At 36.2% G+C, this 19,323-nt stretch overlaps 2 protein-coding genes across 2 annotated transcripts; both read left to right on the top strand.

The window, feature by feature from the left end:
* The first annotated feature begins 8,049 nt into the window (after positions 1-8,049).
* LOC109006995 (heavy metal-associated isoprenylated plant protein 35-like) lies at positions 8,050-10,796 on the top strand. The gene is made up of 3 exons (XM_018986462.2): positions 8,050-8,603; positions 9,424-9,499; positions 10,386-10,796. The coding sequence occupies exons 1-3, from the start codon at positions 8,268-8,270 to the stop codon at positions 10,508-10,510; spliced, it is 537 nt and encodes a 178-aa protein (XP_018842007.1). The 5' UTR covers positions 8,050-8,267; the 3' UTR covers positions 10,511-10,796.
* A 4,547-nt stretch (positions 10,797-15,343) lies between these two features.
* LOC109006982 (chaperone protein dnaJ 20, chloroplastic-like) lies at positions 15,344-15,910 on the top strand. The gene has a single exon (XM_018986447.2). The coding sequence runs from the start codon at positions 15,344-15,346 to the stop codon at positions 15,908-15,910; it is 567 nt and encodes a 188-aa protein (XP_018841992.2).
* Positions 15,911-19,323: the final 3,413 nt, after the last annotated feature.

The raw sequence follows: 19,323 nt of genomic DNA, 5'->3' as shown, positions 1-19,323 counted from the left end.
ACGTACGTCCTTTTCCTCACTTGTCGCACGTCATTCTTCCACGTCTTTGTCTTATCTTTATTCCAAACGTAATCATTTTCAAATTTTGATTAATTTAAACGTTGATAGTGATTGGTTATTATACTAAGAAAATTATCTTTTACTTTTATATTAAATAAAAAAGAAAAATAATAAAATAAACAGAGACGTTACTTACTACAGTATATTTGTAATTACGTGAATTTATTTTTAAGAATTTTTTCTATTTGGTAAACTGGCGTAAAAATATATATGCTTGTCTATCAAATTACCATTTCTCTTAAAGATTTAAGGAAAATGATACTATGGTCTCTTTATTTTAATTGTTTATGTATTTAATTTTTTTAATGGTTAAAAAAGTGATTATTAATATATTGATATATATTTCTTAATTTTTAAAAATATTTAAAGATATTTAAAAAATATAAAAATAAATAAAAAATGACATTTGGCCTAGGGTACACCCAACGGTGGCACAGTAGCATCCCCCAATATTTAAATCAATAAAGTATAAGACATTATGTTATTTAAGAAAAAATCTTAATATTATTATAATAAATTTCAGTTATACTCTTGGTTAATTCTCTTAAATCTTAAGATACACACACAAACATATATATATATATATATATATATAATTAGAGTTATTTATCTGACCATTAAATTATCAAAATCATAAGATATGGGTTACACCTCGTGATCATGACTAGTGCTTTTTCGACGTTAAAGAATAAAGATTACAGTCTCACTGGTCCAGTACTAGAAAAGGCCAACTTAATTTATTGATCACTTCATCCGATCTTCAAACTATATATATATATATTTAATATCACTATAATAAATAAGAGAAATAATATATATAAGTTCTAAATACATAAATTTCATGTAAACACTTTATAAAAAAATAGACTTACCACTTTATCACTTTTTCTTGATGTGATCCACAATTTTACAAAAAACATTGTACATTTAAATTTTGTACGTAACATTAATTACTCAATAAATAAACTAGTCTCTAGATGCAAAGCTTGCAATTGCATCACATTTGGAGATCTATGCTGATCACAAGCAAATATATGAATATCATTCTACCTTTTTATTTTTACCTGGCTTCTAAATTATGCAACTTTATATGATACTAGATCTAAATCCAAAGTAGTCACATCCTCGATTTGATATCCTCTAGCTAGCTCTTATATCTTACGTATTAGAGGTGGTTAGCGGAGCTCCACACCTCGCAAGGCAAGACACAGGCGGGGGCAGTATGGCCCTAGTAGTGCCCTGCCCTGCCCCGCACCCATTTTTTTTATATGTAAATATATAAATATATATTAAGTATGACTTTTACTTAATACTTTGTGTAAGTTGTAGTGTAGTAGGATGACCTTTTTATAGATTGACTTGACAATACAAGTCTCACACTTAAGCAATGTGAAACTCTTGTATTATACTACAATTTACACAAAATATGCATTAACAAATTTAAAAACTACATAGTTTCAAGAGGCGGGGTGGATTAATGGGAGTCCGCCCCCGGGATACAGAGGTGGGTGGCGAGGTGAAAACCCCACCCATGACCCATGCGACATTATTAGACAATGAACGTGAAGCCCAAAATCCATCTACACAATCCCAGCCTCAAGATAGCAAAGCCCATGGTCAAGCTGCCGCATGCTCTCCCCTTTCAGCTTTTGCAAGTCGCCCAGACAACTTAATCTATTCAGATAAATGATGAATTACTTGTATTTGTTTATTTGTTGTTATTATTTTATTCTTGGAAATACTTTTTAGATGAGTTGTATTCTAATTTTAGGAAGAATCTTATTCTGTTAGGAAACCCGTGTATAAAGAAGCAATATTGTACATTCTCCACAATGCAATAACAGAGCACGATTTTCACTTAGGAACTTCCATGCGCAATTCTCTTTGCACGTTAATGCCATTTATTCTCCTCTTTGTTTACTTACATGGTATCAGTAGTCTGAGAGAACAATTCCATGGAAGACCCAACTGAAGACTCGTCTGATTCTACCTCCCACCACTGTCATCATTCCGTAATCCACACAAACCCAAATACAAACACTTTTGGTGCCAAACACATATGACTCGTTTTTTGAACCTTAGTGACCCCGGCAATCCCTTCCGCCTAGACAATGGTGATAACCCAGCCGTGCTTCTCGTCACTGACTCACTCATCGCCGATTACTACCCCACCTGGTCGTGCGCCATGTGTCACTTTCTATGTGCCAAAAACAAAGTGAGTTTTGTCACGGGTGATATCCCACGCCCATCTGACCCAGCTAACCCCTTGCTTGAACCTTGGGAGTGCTGCAACGACATGGTGGTTTCCTCGCTTCAAAACTCCATCAGTTCCTCTATCAAGTCTAGCGTTGTCTTCATCGATGATGCACGGGACATATGGCTCGACTTTCAGGACCGTTTCTCCCACCATAATGGACCACGTATCTTTCAACTCAAGAACAACCTTGCTAGTCTCCTCCAAGAATATGACTCTGTAAGTGTTTATTATGGTAAGTTCAAAACCTTATGGGATGAACTCTCGATTTATGACCCCATTCTCGTGTGCAATTGTTGTACCATGTCTACTCTCTTGGATCGTTACCAACGTGACTGTGTTTTTCAGTTTTTGATAGGTTTGAATGATATTTACTCTAATGTACATGATCATATAATATTATTAGATCCCATACTTCCTGTCACTAAGGTTTTTTCATTGATCCAACAACAAGAGCACCAACATCAGCTTACCCATCATGCGCTATCTATTGACTCAATGGCTCTTGCCATTAAGAAACCCTTTTCCCCTAAAAAATTTCTATCCCAAACACAACCTAACCAAAAGAGAGACAGACCCTTTTGCACTCACTGCAAAATTACGAGCCATACACTTGATACCTGTTTTAAGGCTGGCAATGCCGAGGCCCCTCTCTATTCTCGCTGCCATTTGTCTGGTCATATAGTAGATAAATGCTACAAATTACATGGTTATTCCCAGGTCACAATTTTTTCAACAAGGCTCTTAACCCTACGACTTTTGCTACCCAATCTTCCATATTTTCCCCATCACAACTTGAGGAGACCAATGATGACAAAATGGGTTTAATTAAGGCACAATTTCAGCAACTAATGGCTTTGCTTTAGCCAAGGGAGTCTTCCATTGCTGCTCGGCACTCCGCTAACCAGATTCAGTCCAAGTTGCCTTCCACTCATTCCAACTTTGCTGGTATATCTCTTTCATTATCCACACACACACACACAGTGCACTACAATCCAGCACCTTTCCTTGGATCATAGACACGGGCGCCACTTCTTGTTTATTTATGCCACATCACTTATCTCCCACACTGTAAAATTACCAAATGGAACTGAAATACCTGTCTCACACATCGGTAATGTTCAGCTCACAGCTTCCATTTGTCTCATCGATGTTCTATGTGTTCCATCCTTCACCTTTAATATCCTCTCAGCTAAGAAACTTGCTACTTCACTCACTTGCTGTCTCATTTTCTTTTATGATTTGTGCTTTATTTAGAACCTTATTTCTTAGACAACGATTGGAAAGGGTGAAGTGAGGGATGCCTTTTACCACTTGCTACGAATTGAAATTTCTCCTTCAAGTCTAGCCACAACACTTTCACAGTTTTTGACACTTCCTTTCACTATTTCAGCTTCTGTTTTGAACAATGTTGGTGTTACCGACCTTTGGCATTGTCGCCTAGGTCATCTATCTTTTACTTGTCTTAATTTGATCAATGATCCTATTGTAAAGAACCATATCCCTTCCATTAATACTAAGCCTTGTTACATTTGTCCAATGACTAAGTTACATCGATTACCATTTCCTACTAGTCAACATATAACATCTTCTCATTTTGAAATAATATATTGTGATTTATAGGGTCCTTGCTCAACAACTGCATATGATGGGTCCAAATATTTTTTGACGATAATGGATGCTTTTACTAGAAGTACATGGTTATACCTTTTTCATAGTAAATCTGAAACTAGAAAGTGCATTGAATCTTTCTATAATCTTATTGAGACTCAATTCAATCAAAATCAAAACCCTAAGAAGTGACAATGTGGGGAATTTCAAATGACTGAATTTTTCAACAAGGGTATTATTCACTAGAAAAGTTGTGTTACCACCCCCAACAAAATGAGATTGTAGAAAGAAAATATCAATACTTGTTAAATGTGGCTCAAGCTTTAAAATTTCAGGTTGGTCTTCCAATTGAATGTTGGAATGACTGTGTTTTAACGGCCACCTATTTAATAAATAAGACTCCGAGCCCACTTCTTCAAAATAAAACACCATATGAGCTTTTATTCAATTCTAAACCAACTTATAATGCTCATCTGAAAATTTTTGGCTCACTATGCTTTGCTTCCACCCTCTCTCTCAAGATAGGAAAAAGTTTGATCCTCGTGATAGCATATGTATTTTTCTTGGGTATCCATTTGGTAACAAGGGATACAAACTCATTGATCTTGAAACAAGAACTACTTTCATTTCTAGAGACATCGTGTTTCATGAATCAATATTTTCTTTCCATTCAATTCTCTCCCTCACTTCTTCCATCACTAACCATCCAAATCTGGTCTTTAAATCTTTACCAAAGTCCTTAGATTTTCCAGCTTCAACTTTTTTTTGACCCTCCCTCACATGCACCAGCAGATGCCCCCCCTACCCACTTCACAAGCTAATTTACTCTCTCAACAGACCCCCCTCTCCTATTCCTCCAATTTCCGGTTCCCCTCCTATCCCACCATCTTTACAGATCCACTAGACTTAGGAGAGCACCTCAATACTTGTAAGACTTTCACTGCAAACAAGCCTCCCTTCACGAACCAGTTCAATCTTTGTCTAAGTCTTGCACAAAACTCATGGGTACTTCTCATCCTCTTGCTCACTATCTCTCTTATCATAAATTTACTCCATCTATTGGTGCTTTTTTAGCATCCATTTCCACTACATCTGAACCAACCACCTATAAGCAAGCCATGAAACATCTCGGTTGGTGCCAAGCTATGGAAATTGAATTAAATGCCTTAGAACAAAACCACACTTGGATCCTCACTTATTTACCTCCTGGAAAACAAGTCATTGATTGCAAGTATGTCTATAAAATTAAATTCAACTTTGATGGGTCCATTGAGAGGCTAAAAGCCAGACTTGTTGCTAAAGGGTTTATGCAACAAGAAGGCATAAACTACATAGAAACCTTCTCTCTGGTTGCCAAATTAGTAACTGTTCGGGTCCTATTATCTATGGCAGCAATCCAAGACTGGAGCTTACATCAATTTGATATGTATAACGCATTTCTACATGGTGATTTAGACGAAGAAATTTACATGAGAAAACCCTTCGGTTACACTAAAGGAGAACCCCACCAAGTGCGCAAATTAGTTAAGAGCCTCTATGGCCTTAAACAAGATTCAAGACAATGGCGCTCCAAGTTTTCTTCTTCTCTCCGTGCTTTTGGATTCAAGCAATCTAAAGTCGACTATAGTCTCTTAACTAAAGCAGATGACACCTTTTTTACTGCTTTATTAGTGTATGTTGACGACATTATTGTGACTAGTAATTGTTCACAGTCCATTACTTCTCTCAAAACTTTTCTGCACACTCATTTCAAGATAAAATACCTTGGTTGCTTGCGTTACTTTTTTGGTTTAGAGGTTGCAAGATCCTATAAAGGAATACATTTATGTCAAAGAAAGTATGCATTAGACATACTTTCAAATTCAGGTTCCCTTGGATGTAAGCCACTTAAACTGCCCCTTGAACAAAATTTCAAGTTGAGTGGGAAGCCCCTTTCAGATCCCAGCCCTTATAGAAGACTAGTTGGGCGGCTATTGTACCTCACACTCACATGACTCGATATAAGCTACATTGTCCAGCTTTTAAGCACATTCATGGACCACCCCACGTCTTCACACCTAGCCACAGCTCACAAGCTTCTTAGATATCTCAAGACAGCACTTGGTCAGGGAATTTTACTGTCCTCTACCTTTTAGTTACAACTAAGTGCCTATTATGATTCAGATTGGGCATCATGCCCCAACACACGTCGATCCGTCACAGGTTATTGTATTTTTCTTGGAAATTTCTTGTTTCTTGGAAGTCAAAGAAGCAAACAATGGTCTCTCGTTCCTCCGCTGAAGCTTAGTATCGTTCCATCACATCTACATGCTCTAAACTTGGATCAGATTTTTACTTACTGACTTGCAAGTTTCACATCCACAAGGTGCCATGCTCTATTGTGACAATCAAGCGGCTTTACACATCACCGCCAATCCAGTCTTTCATGAAATAACCAAGCACATCGAGTTGGACTGCCATCTTGTCCGAGATAAAATTCAAGAAGGTAGTATCATCACCTCTCATGTTCTCTTACAAGCTCAATTGACATATATCTTTACCAAAGCATTACGTGCCCATCTATTACTGCTGCACCTATCCAAGATAGGAGTAGTAAATCTCTACTCTCTATCTTGCAGGGGCTATTAGACAATGAATGTGAAGCCCAAAATCCATCTACACAAGCCCAGCCTCAAGATAGCAAAGCCCATGGTCAAGCTGCCACATGCTCTCCCCTTCCAGTTTTTGCAAGTCGTCCAGACAATTTAGTCTATTTAGATAAATAATGAATTACTTGTATTTGTTTATTTATTATTATTATTTTATTATTGGAAATACTTTTTAGATAATTTATATTCTAATTTTAGGAAGAATCTTATTCTATTAGAAAATCCGTGTATAAATAAGCAATACTGTACATTATCCACAATGCAGTAACAGGACACGATTTTCACTCAGGAACTTCCATTCGTAATTCTCTCTGCACGTCAGTGCCATTTATTCACCTCTTTAGTTACTTACAGACGTGCCGGGGGGACGGGGAGAGGCTACTCTGTACCGTATAGTGCGAATAGCACCCGGTACGTACGTACCTAACCCGGGAAGCTTTGATCATGTAGTGATCTAAAGCCAATGATCGGCACTACCGAAATACTACTGTGGTTGCAGAAATGGTAGATTTATTCAGTTAATGCGGGGGCACGTACGCAAGGTAGGTTGTTTGGCAGAGTCAGAGTGGTCCTGAGACCTTTGTGTTGTCCTTCTTGTGTTGGAATTGCATTCATGCATGGAACTTGTAATAAAGATCGGTGGGACTGATAATGATCAAGACCACACCCTCTCTGGCACGCTAGTTATGTAGTAGTTGTACTCATGATGGACTCATCGGCTAGCTAGGGAAGAGGCTGTACATACGTATTATTGCATAGCTAGGTCAATATTGCATCAGGCAGTACTGTGTTAATTACCTAGATTTTATAGAATGTTTACCTTTCATCTCTAATATCTCATGCTGATCCAATTTAGATAGATTAATCGAAGAGTACTATACGCGAATATCAGATCGAAGTGATTCGATCAGAACTTACAGAGCATGTTCAGAATGAATATCCCAAGAATCGGGCTGGAAATATGGGCATGAATTACTTACAAACTCTGTGATGACAGTCTTGCATGCCTTCTGCAACCTCATCTACTGCACTCGGCCATCCGCTACTTCAATTACACCTTACTTTAATTTCTGACCCTACTTTTTTATCTGTCCAACGATCCTAGTAGACTTTTGCTCTTTTTTCAACCACGTATTAGCTAGCATGCATGCCCACACGCCAGAACTTTTTAGCGACTATATATCTCAGGACAAAAGTAACCTCGTATCCTCTACATCTTTTCGTATTATTGCCATTTTGATTTTTCGAAGTTAAAGGGAGGATTAAGGTTAGACTAGGCATTGTAAGTTTGCTTTACAAGACAAGTCATAAGATAACTTATCTGAAAGGTTTGATCGACCGGGCTAATGCATGGGTCATGATTCCGGATTGAAGAAGGGCTAATAAGTAAGTCGACATCCCACCATGCATTAACCAGACAAAGACAGGATATTGGGTGAACACATTCAAAACAGTATAGGGATACTATTATTACACAGTACGGATAACACTACCAAGAATACCAGTCTTCCTACTGTTAGCTAAATCATAAAGACAGCATGTTTTCTCCCATTTTATGCTGTCTTTCACCTTCAGCTAGACAATAATAATATTCTATCCTAAATTATTACATGTTGCCTCCCTAGCTAGCTGATGATCACCAAACGTACTGTCAAATATACCTGATCTTCCAAATTTGATCTCCTCCTTGAGCCATGATCAGTATGATGACATCCAAGAAGACGAGAGGCTTCATGTGCCAGTCTCCGGTAGCAACTGCAGTGTGCATGTCCAGCGATTCTCGCTCGGTGATAGTGCCCAGAAGGTCTGAGAGAACTCTGAATGACAATAAACGGTTAATCAAGAATGCCAAGTACTGCTCTAAGCTTCATGTTGATCCGTCCCCTGGGCTCGCTCTGGGTAATAAGAGATCATCGGAGTCTGTGCCACGCATCAAAAGAGGTGGAGTACAAGAAACGGACCACGATCATCAGGCAAAGGCCCTAGTACAGAAACATTCTTCGTTGGCTCCCTCAGACCATGTCTTCCAGGTCAGATTGATCCGGACAACCTTATCCAGTGCTGTTTTTTTCGTCTTGGTTTTACACATTCAGAAAGATCAAACCATGAAAACGTAAAATTAAGGGCAAAAGCAGTATTTATATATATATATATATATATATATAGTGGGCATGCATGCCGAGGGTCCAAAGTTCCTAATGATGACTTCTGTATTTCTTTCCCTTCTGCTTTGGTCTATTTCAAAATCTCAACCTACGACCGACCAACCGTCCCAGTTTTTCCCACAAACTACGATCCATGAACTTTTCATCCCTTTTCCCATCGTGGAGGGTGGAGCAAAATATCTCCAATGGCTCAATTCAATTAAATATGAACAAGTGGCTGAGACATTGCTGCATGGTCTTACGTTATGATCCATTTACAATATTAACATTTGACCGTATCTTAGAATGCATGGATATATATATATATATATATATATATTTCTATATCCTAAGGTTGATTTGCGTCATCTAATACTCATGTATGATCTCAATATATGTACATTTGGTTATATTTATGTTTCAAGTTATCATGTTCTAAAATCTTCAAAAAGTAATTAAAATTATTTTCTATTTAAATTTTTACGTTATAATTAATCTTATATAATAATATTGTTGCTATATATTTTGAGAATTACTATATACATATATTAATAATGCGGAGCTATCGATCTTAAGAACCGGTGGGGTTCCTATATATATATATATATATCCATTAATATGAGATTTGGCTTTGATCACATCATGCACATGATGTGATTTTCATCGGGTTCTATAGGGTTTTCACATCATATGTTGTTTTCATCAGGTTGTTGTGATGCGTGTATCAATTCATTGTCAAGGCTGTGCTGGCAAAGTTAAGAAGCATCTGTCCAAAATGGAAGGTATTAATTAATTAACTAAGCTGCTTAATTTCCAACTGATGCAGGCTAGAGTAGTACTATTATTTATATTGGAAAAATAGAATTATAAGCAATTCTGCTTACTAATCCCCACACTTATTTAATATAATTAGTCAAAAAATAAATTTTATTAAAAATAATACTAATTTAAATTTAGAATATGAATACAACAATATTAATATGCAGATTGATACGCAAACTTATTTGTATATAACAAAACTCATTTACATTAGGCTCCGTTATATATATATATAATATGTGTGTGTGTGTTTTCATAATATTTAGTGTATGGGATCGAGTATTCCGCCTAATTTGTATGGGATCGAGGGAATTAAAAACCGAACATAAAATTCACGATAACATATATATATATATATATATATATATATATATCTTTATAATTCGATCTAAGACATGATGAGTGGTAACTCGATCTGCTTTTTTTCCCTGAAAAAGTCTTTTCTACCAAACTATTCTGTTTTGTTTATCATCTGCAACATCACCACGCAACATTAATTAAAAGCGTGGGCCGGCCACGAAGAGTGTTCAAGAATTAGAAATTATTGAACTCGTCACCCCTTGCCCCACCCAAAAGTACGTGATCAACGTCCTCGACCGGCATGTACCGCGCGGCAGGCAGCTGGAACATGCCTAGCTAACTAGCTAGTTAATTAGCCAGATATTTACTACTCCTAATTGATTTCTTAATTCCGTTGGATCATCGATAGTACGTAACATACATGCATATATATATATATTATTTTCACATATATTATATGATCTGAACTAACATGTACGTACGTACATGACTTGCATTTGTTTCTTCTTAATTCCCCAGCTTTAAACTGAACTGAATTAATATTAGCAGGGGTTACATCGTTCAGTATAGACGTAGAGACAAAGAGAGTGACGGTGATGGGGCACGTTTCACCAGTTGGAGTCCTGGAGAGCATCTCAAAGGTGAAGAAGGCAGAGTTCTGGCCATCATGTTAATGATCATTGATCAATGATATATGCATCCATCGATCCCATGCCATCATTGCCATGTTATATTATAATATTTACCTCAAATGGAAGCTATATATAAAGGAGAAGGACATGAAATTTGCGCAGTAGTGCCAATTAATTAATCTCATGAAGCTGCTAGCGTTAAATCTCCATCTTTTTGGTTTTACTTTATAAGGTACTGCATGCATGTCTGTTAATTTTGGTGGTCCAAGAAGAAAACCCATATATGATATTGCAAAAGGCCGTGGCCAGAATTAATATTCCATCGTGCGAGTCCTATAGCTAGTTGTATTATTGATGGTGACACATGATATATATATATATATATATATATACATATATATGTATATATATATATGTCGGTTGGAAATTAAAACACTTAGGATCGACTTTCATGTCTTGATCTCTCTCTCTCTCTCTCTTTGGTACTACTCATCATGTTACTAATTATAATTAAGAAAGTTTATAAGGATTAGGTTTTTAAAATTTTCATCGACTTTTCAAGTCACTCATATATTTTAATTATTTCATCAAGTTTTAAATCACTTGATACCATCTATATCTATTGATTTTTCCGTTGAATTCGATCGATGAAATTATAATGTTTTTTTTTTTTTTTAGTTTTAAAAATAATCACTCGCGTTAGGACAAAAATTAATTAAACCAACCATTAATTCGTTATAAAATTTGGTGTGTTTTAATTAATTATGAAAAGTACGTACGTGGAAGCTGTCTCAAGTCACGAAGTACTGCCATGCATGCGTAACATTATTTTCTTTAATAATTTATTTGAAAAACTAAACTAAAACTGATCATTATTTTATTTTAGTTTAGAAAAAAGTGTGAATTGATCGAGTGTGGTGCATGCATGGCTTAACTGGCGGGGAAGGAATTATTAGGCTCTCATGATCCCTCCCGATCCTCATCGCGTCATATTTCTTTTGGTTCTATTTCAAGATAAATAGAAAAATATTTTTCAAGTGGAAGATTTATGAACCGTATCATACGTTTTTTTTTTTAATTAAGATATTGGACAAAATTAGTAATATTGGAGGATATTTCGTAATCTGATCAATTTGCACACTTAAAAAAATCACGAGATTTCGTAACATATATGATTGTTTAAATGCAGAAATCATGGATGGGTTATATGATATCCCGAGAGTACCGGCAGATCGAATATTTATTAATTAACTCGATTTTTCATGGATTATCAAGATCAGGAGGCAGCTAGATCATATACATACATATATATATTAGCTACTGCATGATCAGTACGTAAGTACGTACGTACTAATAATTACTTTCATGTTTAATTCTTCATATTAAACTGCATATATACGTACGTACGTACCCAGCTTCCATCTCTGATCTTAATTTCATGTTTCCAAATTCTTTGCCAAGACAGCGCGAGGCCGCCGGGGATCGATCGTACTGCATGCTCTGCAGTAGACTTGATCAGGCCGTACCGAACGACGTCGTGGTTAATTCCAAGCAATTTCTTCTCCGTCCACATTGCTGTTTTTTTCATTTTGTTTGACCTGAGTCTTGTTTGAGGTACCCCTCTCTCTCTCTCTGTGTGTGTGTGTGTGTGTGTGAGTATGAGGTATTTACAACAGTGGGCTCGCCCAATCCAACAATTACTTGCTTCAATTTAATTCAAATGCATGGCTAGCTAGCTTGCTTGCTCCCCCATGATCTGCACCGGCCGTAACGAGCTTGTAATCATAATGGATAATGGATAACGGATTTAGAATATAGTAATGCTCAATCAAGGTTGCTTTCGGCCGAACACCGAGCCCAATGGGGATGCACCACATTTATAGAGGCTATTGGCACATCTCAACACATCTTTTAATCCAAACCGATTTTTAATGTCCTGATTTCGATCCTAACACGTACTAACCGTATTAATTTAGATAAAAATATTATTGATTGTCAATTTTTTAATGTAGCGTATATTAGGGCTGCAACCCGATGCACTCCAACCGGGTCTGGGTCCGGTTCGACCCGACCCGGTACTGTTTGCGCGCCAACCCGGTCCGACCCGACCCGCACAGTGCCGGGTCGGGTCTTCGTTTATTATTATTATTATTATTATTTTTTTTTTATAAATCAATGTTTGTGACCTGTGTTAAGTTACAACTTAATGCAATGAATATAGCATGCAAAACTGGTTCACTAAGATCTCAAAAGACATAAAAAAAATATTGACATAAACCAATGAAAAAAAAAAAAAAACCAAAAGAAGAAGAATATTAATTCTTCCAAAAAATAAACCAAAAGAACTAGAACTAATAAAAAGGAGCCATCTATTACAAAAACTATCTAAATTAGAACTAATAAAAAAAATGTACATAAGCCATCTATTACAAAAACTATCTAAATTACAAAAATATGAACATTAACGGATAAAAGATTGAAGAGCATCCAACAATCAAATAACAGCAGCTTCCCATCTCTTCCTCTATATCTGTCATTATGAAAAAGTCAAATGGTAGATAACTGAAACATGAATTCAGAAAGAGGGTCAGACATCACTTAATGCTCAAGTCAAATGGTAGATAACTGAAACTCTTACAACCAGCTTTGAACTTTGAAGCTTTTCTCTTAATTGATTCTAAGGAAGACTTCTTGTTATAGTGCCCACTAAAATGCTGCTAATTAATCAAAACCTTAGGGAACCTAAAACAGAAATAAAGACCCAGCGTATATGCCTTTATTTATTTATTTGATAGTCATTTTATCAAATAAACAAAGGGGTGTTCCTCTTGCATGCACAAAGTGTATGCAAGAGGAGCACCTGACTAGGGAGGTGAAGGAAAACAAAAGGATAGAAGATCTAAATAAGAAGAAAAATGATCTCCTGAGTACACAACATATATTACTTTAGTTTAGAGGCAAGGAGTGTCACATTCACAAATGATCATGTTGTATTTACTGAAATGGAGAATGGGCTATGCCTACTTTCCTTATGAATAAAATTCTTGATTACCTATAAAAAAAATTTACTGAAATGGAGAAGCCAGGTGCCTACCTCACCTCATAAAGTGTTCTTTGAGATTATGAACCAACTTCAATCTGGGACATTATTATTTTTTTATAAGTAACCAAGAAATTTTATTAATGAAAGCATTAGGCATAGCCATGTACTGGGACATTAATATTAGAAGGTATATGCTATGATTTAATGCTTGTTTTGCTTACTTCAGAAAGTCTGAACTAAATCTACTGTTTTGTGCCCTATCTATTACACATGTATTATCAAAGCTGCACTTTGCTGTGTTTTGCAACAACACGGTCCATCTGTTCTGTAGCTAATGCCAAATTCCCTCATGCAGGAGAAATAGAAGAGATACAAACAGAGCTACCTCTGGAGAAATCTCTCACCCAGGTAACTCTTTGAACGGTAAAGATACTCGTACTTCTATGTAAAATCAGTTTTTGATGATATGATTTGTGTGAGCTGTTAATTGGAGATATGGATTTTCAGATGACACCAATAAGTCAAGATTCCTCTATAAAGGCCTCTTCTTCCATACCAAACACTACAAAGGGCAATTTTTCAAGCCGAGTGAAGGATTTTCTTCCCGCGAATCGCTCATCTCTTACTCTCTCCAAGAATCAATCTTTAATTTTGAAAGATGAGAACCAATGGAAGCTTACAGCAAAACCCATTTCAAGCTCCACAAAATAGAGGATGGAATGAATCAGTTCAACATTTCAACAGAAATTACCGCATATTAGAGCAAACCCATAAAAGAAATTATGGATAAACAAAGACAACGACAATCCGAGGACCAAACAGAGAACACAGAGCACCAAACAAAGTTCCAAAACTTAAATCTTACCCCGAGAGAGAGAGAGAGAGAGAGAGAGAGAGAGAGAGAGAGCACACCTCTGCGATGACCGCTGCGACCGGCGACGGCGAAAGGAGACGGAGAACGGCGACTGTGACTAGGGTTTCCGCAGCGGAGAGGAGTTGTCTTCGTCTTCGTCTTCGTCTTCAGATGCAGAGTCGGTTTGGACGGATTCGACGGGTTACTTTTACTACAACCCGGCATCATTCATATGACCCGATGAACCCGTCTCTCACGGGTTGGAGAAGTTGGTTTTGGCGGACGGGTCGGGCTTAGGCCCAATTATGCACAACCCTAGCGTATATAGTAATTTTATTTATTTATTTATTTTTCAATCATTTAATATTATAATAAAAAAAATAATAATAAAGTTAATATTACCCGAACAAAATCTTGCCATCAAATTTAATGGTTCGATTATAAATCTAAAATATTATGCTTATTATAATATTAATCTTGATTTTATGAAATACACTTCAAGATTAAAAAATAAAAAATAAAGCAATTACATTATATATATATATATATATATATTTTTTTTTTATCATTGACGGCCATTAATATATATATATAGCCTTGTAGACCTGTGGCTTTGTGGGTCAATGATATTTGTCCCATCTTTGGAGATCAAGTCTTCATGATATCCCAACTTTAAAAAAGAAAAAAAAAAAAGAAAGATATTACGTTGACGCTGACCACATGCACACGATGACCTCTAATCACAAAGTTAACTCTCGATACTTACCAGGTGAAAACGCGTCAAGTTTCGTAAACACATTTTGAATTATCAACGTACTCATGATGATTCCTCCTTCCCTATATATTAATGTAACGACGACTCAAGCCTAGTCCTACCACTTTAATTCTTATCTTTTATCGGCTAGTCCACACCACACCACACCACACCCTGGTCACCTACGTATATGTATATACCGTTTGAATATAATCGGAAAAGGCCATGGCTGTTTTGCTGAGTTCTAGCCATAGCATTGGCGCCAAACCCTTCCTTTCTCTTCCAGTACTTCCCAGCAAACGGCAACGGCCTCGGGTGCAATTTGTTGCTCATATTTCATGCAGAGCTAGCAGTAGTACCAAAGTGGCCGGTGAAAATCACGTCGATACCGCGGCCAATTTCTACGAGGTCCTTTCTTTGAGTCCGAATAACGCCAGCATCAACGAGATAAAGAAAGCTTACAGAAGCATGGCTCTCCGATATCACCCTGATGTTTGTCCTCCTCCCATGAAGGAAGAGTCGACTAGGATGTTTGTCAAACTGAATGCAGCATACCGGACGTTGTTGGATCCTGTGCTGCGCAAAGAGTATGACTGCGAATTATTGGACCTCGGAAGTTTTGGGAGAACATTCAAGAATATGGGTATTAACGATGATGATCTGCATGGTACGAGAAGCCGGTGGCAAGAACAAATTCTGGAGTTGAGGAGGAGGTCCAATTTCCGTATGGCCGGAAAGGAGGTCGATTCATGGGGAAGTAGGATAAGGGCTCAGAATAATAACAATATTTAAGAAGAAATTAATATAAATGCTTCTTTTTTCTTCTTCACAATAAAGATGTACGCAAGTATTTTACGTTTAATTTTGAACTATTTTACATTGTATTTGTATACAGTCGACGTACGTACGTCTTTCCCTTTTGAACGACTATTAATCTTAATTTTAATTCTTTTTCCAAAAGCCATAACGCACTACAAGAAACAGGGCCTTTTCCGGCGCTTAAATTCGTCGCAAATAACACCATAAATCGCTGCAAATACTTTTTTGCAGCGATTTATGCTGCGCCGGACTTTCGTCGCAATTGTAGAGTCTTTTAAAAGATTCGCCAGCGAAATACCAAATTCGTCGCCAAAAATTTTTATTTACAGCGATTTTTTTCGCTTCTAATATTATTAATTTCGCCGCAAATAACGTTGGGATTTCAGTCTTGTTTCGCTGCAAAAAAAGTATTTGCAGCGTTTTATATCGTCGCTAATAAACCAAAAATCGCTGGAAATACCTTCATATTATTTGCAGCGCGCTAAAAAATCGCCTTGTATACTATTTTTTGCAGCGGTTAAAATCGCTGCAAAATAAAATTCTCTTTCGCAGCGAGTAATTGTTACTGTAAAATGATATTTCTGGTGATATTTAGTCGCCGCAAATAGTTTTATTTGACAAAAAATTATTTGCGGCGAAATTCAGTCGCCGCAAATGTTATTTCAAAAAATTAAAAAAAAAAATCCACATGTGGGTGAATTTTACCTTACAGATCTGTAAGGTAAAATTCTTTTGACATTCTCTGGAAAGATCTCTGCCCCTAATATGACCATATTATGATCTCCTTAACTCAAATGAAAAGACTATAATATATGCTTAAGAATAAAAAAACTAAAACCAAAAAATAGTAAATAAACCATGCTTGAGAATGAAACCACCATTCCACAATATGATCCTAGCCCAACTCAATAACTGAAATATTAACCAATAAATAATAAACCATTAATTTCTCAATAGTAAATGGAGATGATATTCTTTCAAGAAGAACAATCATTTCATTTACTCTATACCCAAGTGTCAATTCATTTACTCTATAATAGAAACCTGATCCTGAAGTTTTTCCTCTATTCTTATGCCTACAAACAATAGCCAACTCCGGAATAAAATGTGGAAGTAAAAAATAGATAAATAAATTGATAAAGAAGCCACAAAATAAATTCTTTGCAGTTGGTTTGCTCAAGAAAGAAAGATAAGTCACTAAATGTCAAGTTATAATTGCCATTAAAACAATACACCCATGAACCAACAACATTTTTCGAGCAACAAAGTCAATTGGTGGGATCCAGTCCTAATCATTAACAATAATTAGTCCAACAGCTTCATGCTTATGGCTGTTCAGTAAGTATGGAACACTAAATATATATATAAGATAAATGAAGACAATCTCAGCCTCGCTTTATGCATAGAAATTCCCAAGACACTCTAAAATATATATATAGAAAGAGCATAGTCCAAGTGTCAAGAAAACCTACACAAAGGAACAAGAAACATATATCATATTCTTACAAGTGTCAAGAAAGTCTCGCTTTTTTTTTTTTCTTGGAAACATATATCATATTCTTACAACAACTTCATTGGGAATGACTTCATCCACCCACCTACACAAAGGAACAAGAAAACCTCACTGCCAAGAAATACACAATTCCCTCATCCATAAAACAAAGCCATTCGATGATACACTACACACCATATATCAAACTAAAGCGTACTATCTACATACTTGAAATTTTATAGAAGGAAAATTCCAAGTAGCCATGCATCATTCTTCCAAAGTTTCAAGAGTACTCAAATATAAACAATGGAGATGATTACTCCACATAAAAAAAGTACCAATGCAGAAAAAACATACTCTCATTTGAATTTAGAAGACCAGTATCTTTTTTGTGATGATAGCAGATATAAACACCAGCAATAAAACAAGCAAGGCATCATGATTTCCTGCCAAAAATGACATTATGAATATTTACACATGCATTGGGGATGGTAATCAAGTTTATCTTGAGTAAAACTGAAACTGAATTTAAAGGCACTAATTTAATCCTTCTTGAAACTGAATTATTGGTTGGAGGTAAATTAATGGAGAAACAATCTTTCTTCTAGAGGACAAAACATCACCTGCACATTGGAGAATTAACAGCTTGGCCTTTTTCAGGAATACGAGAGCGATGAAACATTCCCAATCCAAGATGACCGCATCAGCCACCTGCTACCTGCATTTTACCAAGATATGAGTTAGGGTGTACTCGAAGAAGCCGGAACTGGTATGTGCAAAATGACATACTGATCATATATATTGCCATGTTATCAATGTGGTAATAATTTGGATATTACTTACTAATTACTGTGGATTATACCATACATAAATGTTACATACAGGTGGAAGCAGTATCTGAGGCCTTTGAAAATTTTCAGTTGAAGACATATGGATGAAAACACAGGTTCACGCAACTCCTGAAAAGAAGAAACACTGAACATAATTGCAATAATTGTCATGTCCGGCCTCTACGTACCTTGCCTCAAATAGGTAAATACTCGTGTTTATATAGGAGCAAAGTTGGAATTAATAAGTAAATACTCATTCTTGCAGAAACATATTAATTACTCCAATCAGTATATTATATATATACTTCATGTAAATTCTATATACCCAATTATGATATAAATCCATATATCTTGGTGCCGAGTGAAAATGTATGGTAATCCATGTCTTCCGTCTCTCTCTCTCTCTAGCTTTCTCGCTCACACACGAGTTTGTTCGGATATTCACAGCTTAAAATTTTCACGTTGCACTCATGTACAACAGTTATTTATAACTGGCAGGTCATAATTTTGGCGGAGCTAACAGTTATTAAAAAGCAGGCGATAGTTTTGGTGGAACTATCTGAAAAAATAAACTCTAAGGAAGCTTAAATTAAATGGAATTTTATAGCGTGGGTATAGATCAGTTAAATTCATAAAGAATTATATTTAAAAGCCTTTTACGTCACATACTATCCATAAACCACATAAAGCGCTTTATGTCAAACAGGACCAAAATCGCTACCAATACAGGAATGAAGAACAATAAACCATAAAGCAGAACAAACATTGGGAAGAAAGAGTTGCAATGAACATCAAAAGCGTACAGCCTTCAAGGAAAACTTCAGCACCATTCAACTGATTAGATTGTAAATACACAATAAAACAAAAAAGAACTTGAAAAAATGAGAGAATACAATGGAAAAGCACTTACTACAACAATAGAAAATCAAAACCTTAAAATCATCCCTGAAATCAAAATATTAATCTAGATTAAGCAAATCTACAAAATGCATACCAAGCTCTTGGGTTGCAAACAGAGCAAGGGAGAGAGCGAGGGCCTCGGGCTGCTGGACTGGCGACGGCGT

The sequence above is a fragment of the Juglans regia genome, chromosome 13 (genome assembly GCF_001411555.2).
Source record: "Juglans regia cultivar Chandler chromosome 13, Walnut 2.0, whole genome shotgun sequence".
Lineage (NCBI taxonomy): Eukaryota > Viridiplantae > Streptophyta > Magnoliopsida > Fagales > Juglandaceae > Juglans > Juglans regia.
The sequence above is the reverse complement of the archived record's forward strand: the minus strand, read 5'-3'. Positions and strand labels throughout refer to the sequence as shown.

What these genes read in the sequence shown, in the direction of transcription:
- LOC109006995 (XM_018986462.2), top strand. Translation starts at nt 8,268, where the DNA reads ATGATCAGTATGATGACATCCAAGAAGACGAGAGGCTTCATGTGCCAG. An exon ending in CCTCAGACCATGTCTTCCAG is followed by an intron (nt 8,604 to 9,423) that starts GTCAGATTGATC and finishes TGTTTTCATCAG; the next exon opens with GTTGTTGTGATGCGTGTATC. An exon ending in GCATCTGTCCAAAATGGAAG is followed by an intron (nt 9,500 to 10,385) that starts GTATTAATTAAT and finishes TAATATTAGCAG; the next exon opens with GGGTTACATCGTTCAGTATA.
- LOC109006982 (XM_018986447.2), top strand. Translation starts at nt 15,344, where the DNA reads ATGGCTGTTTTGCTGAGTTCTAGCCATAGCATTGGCGCCAAACCCTTC.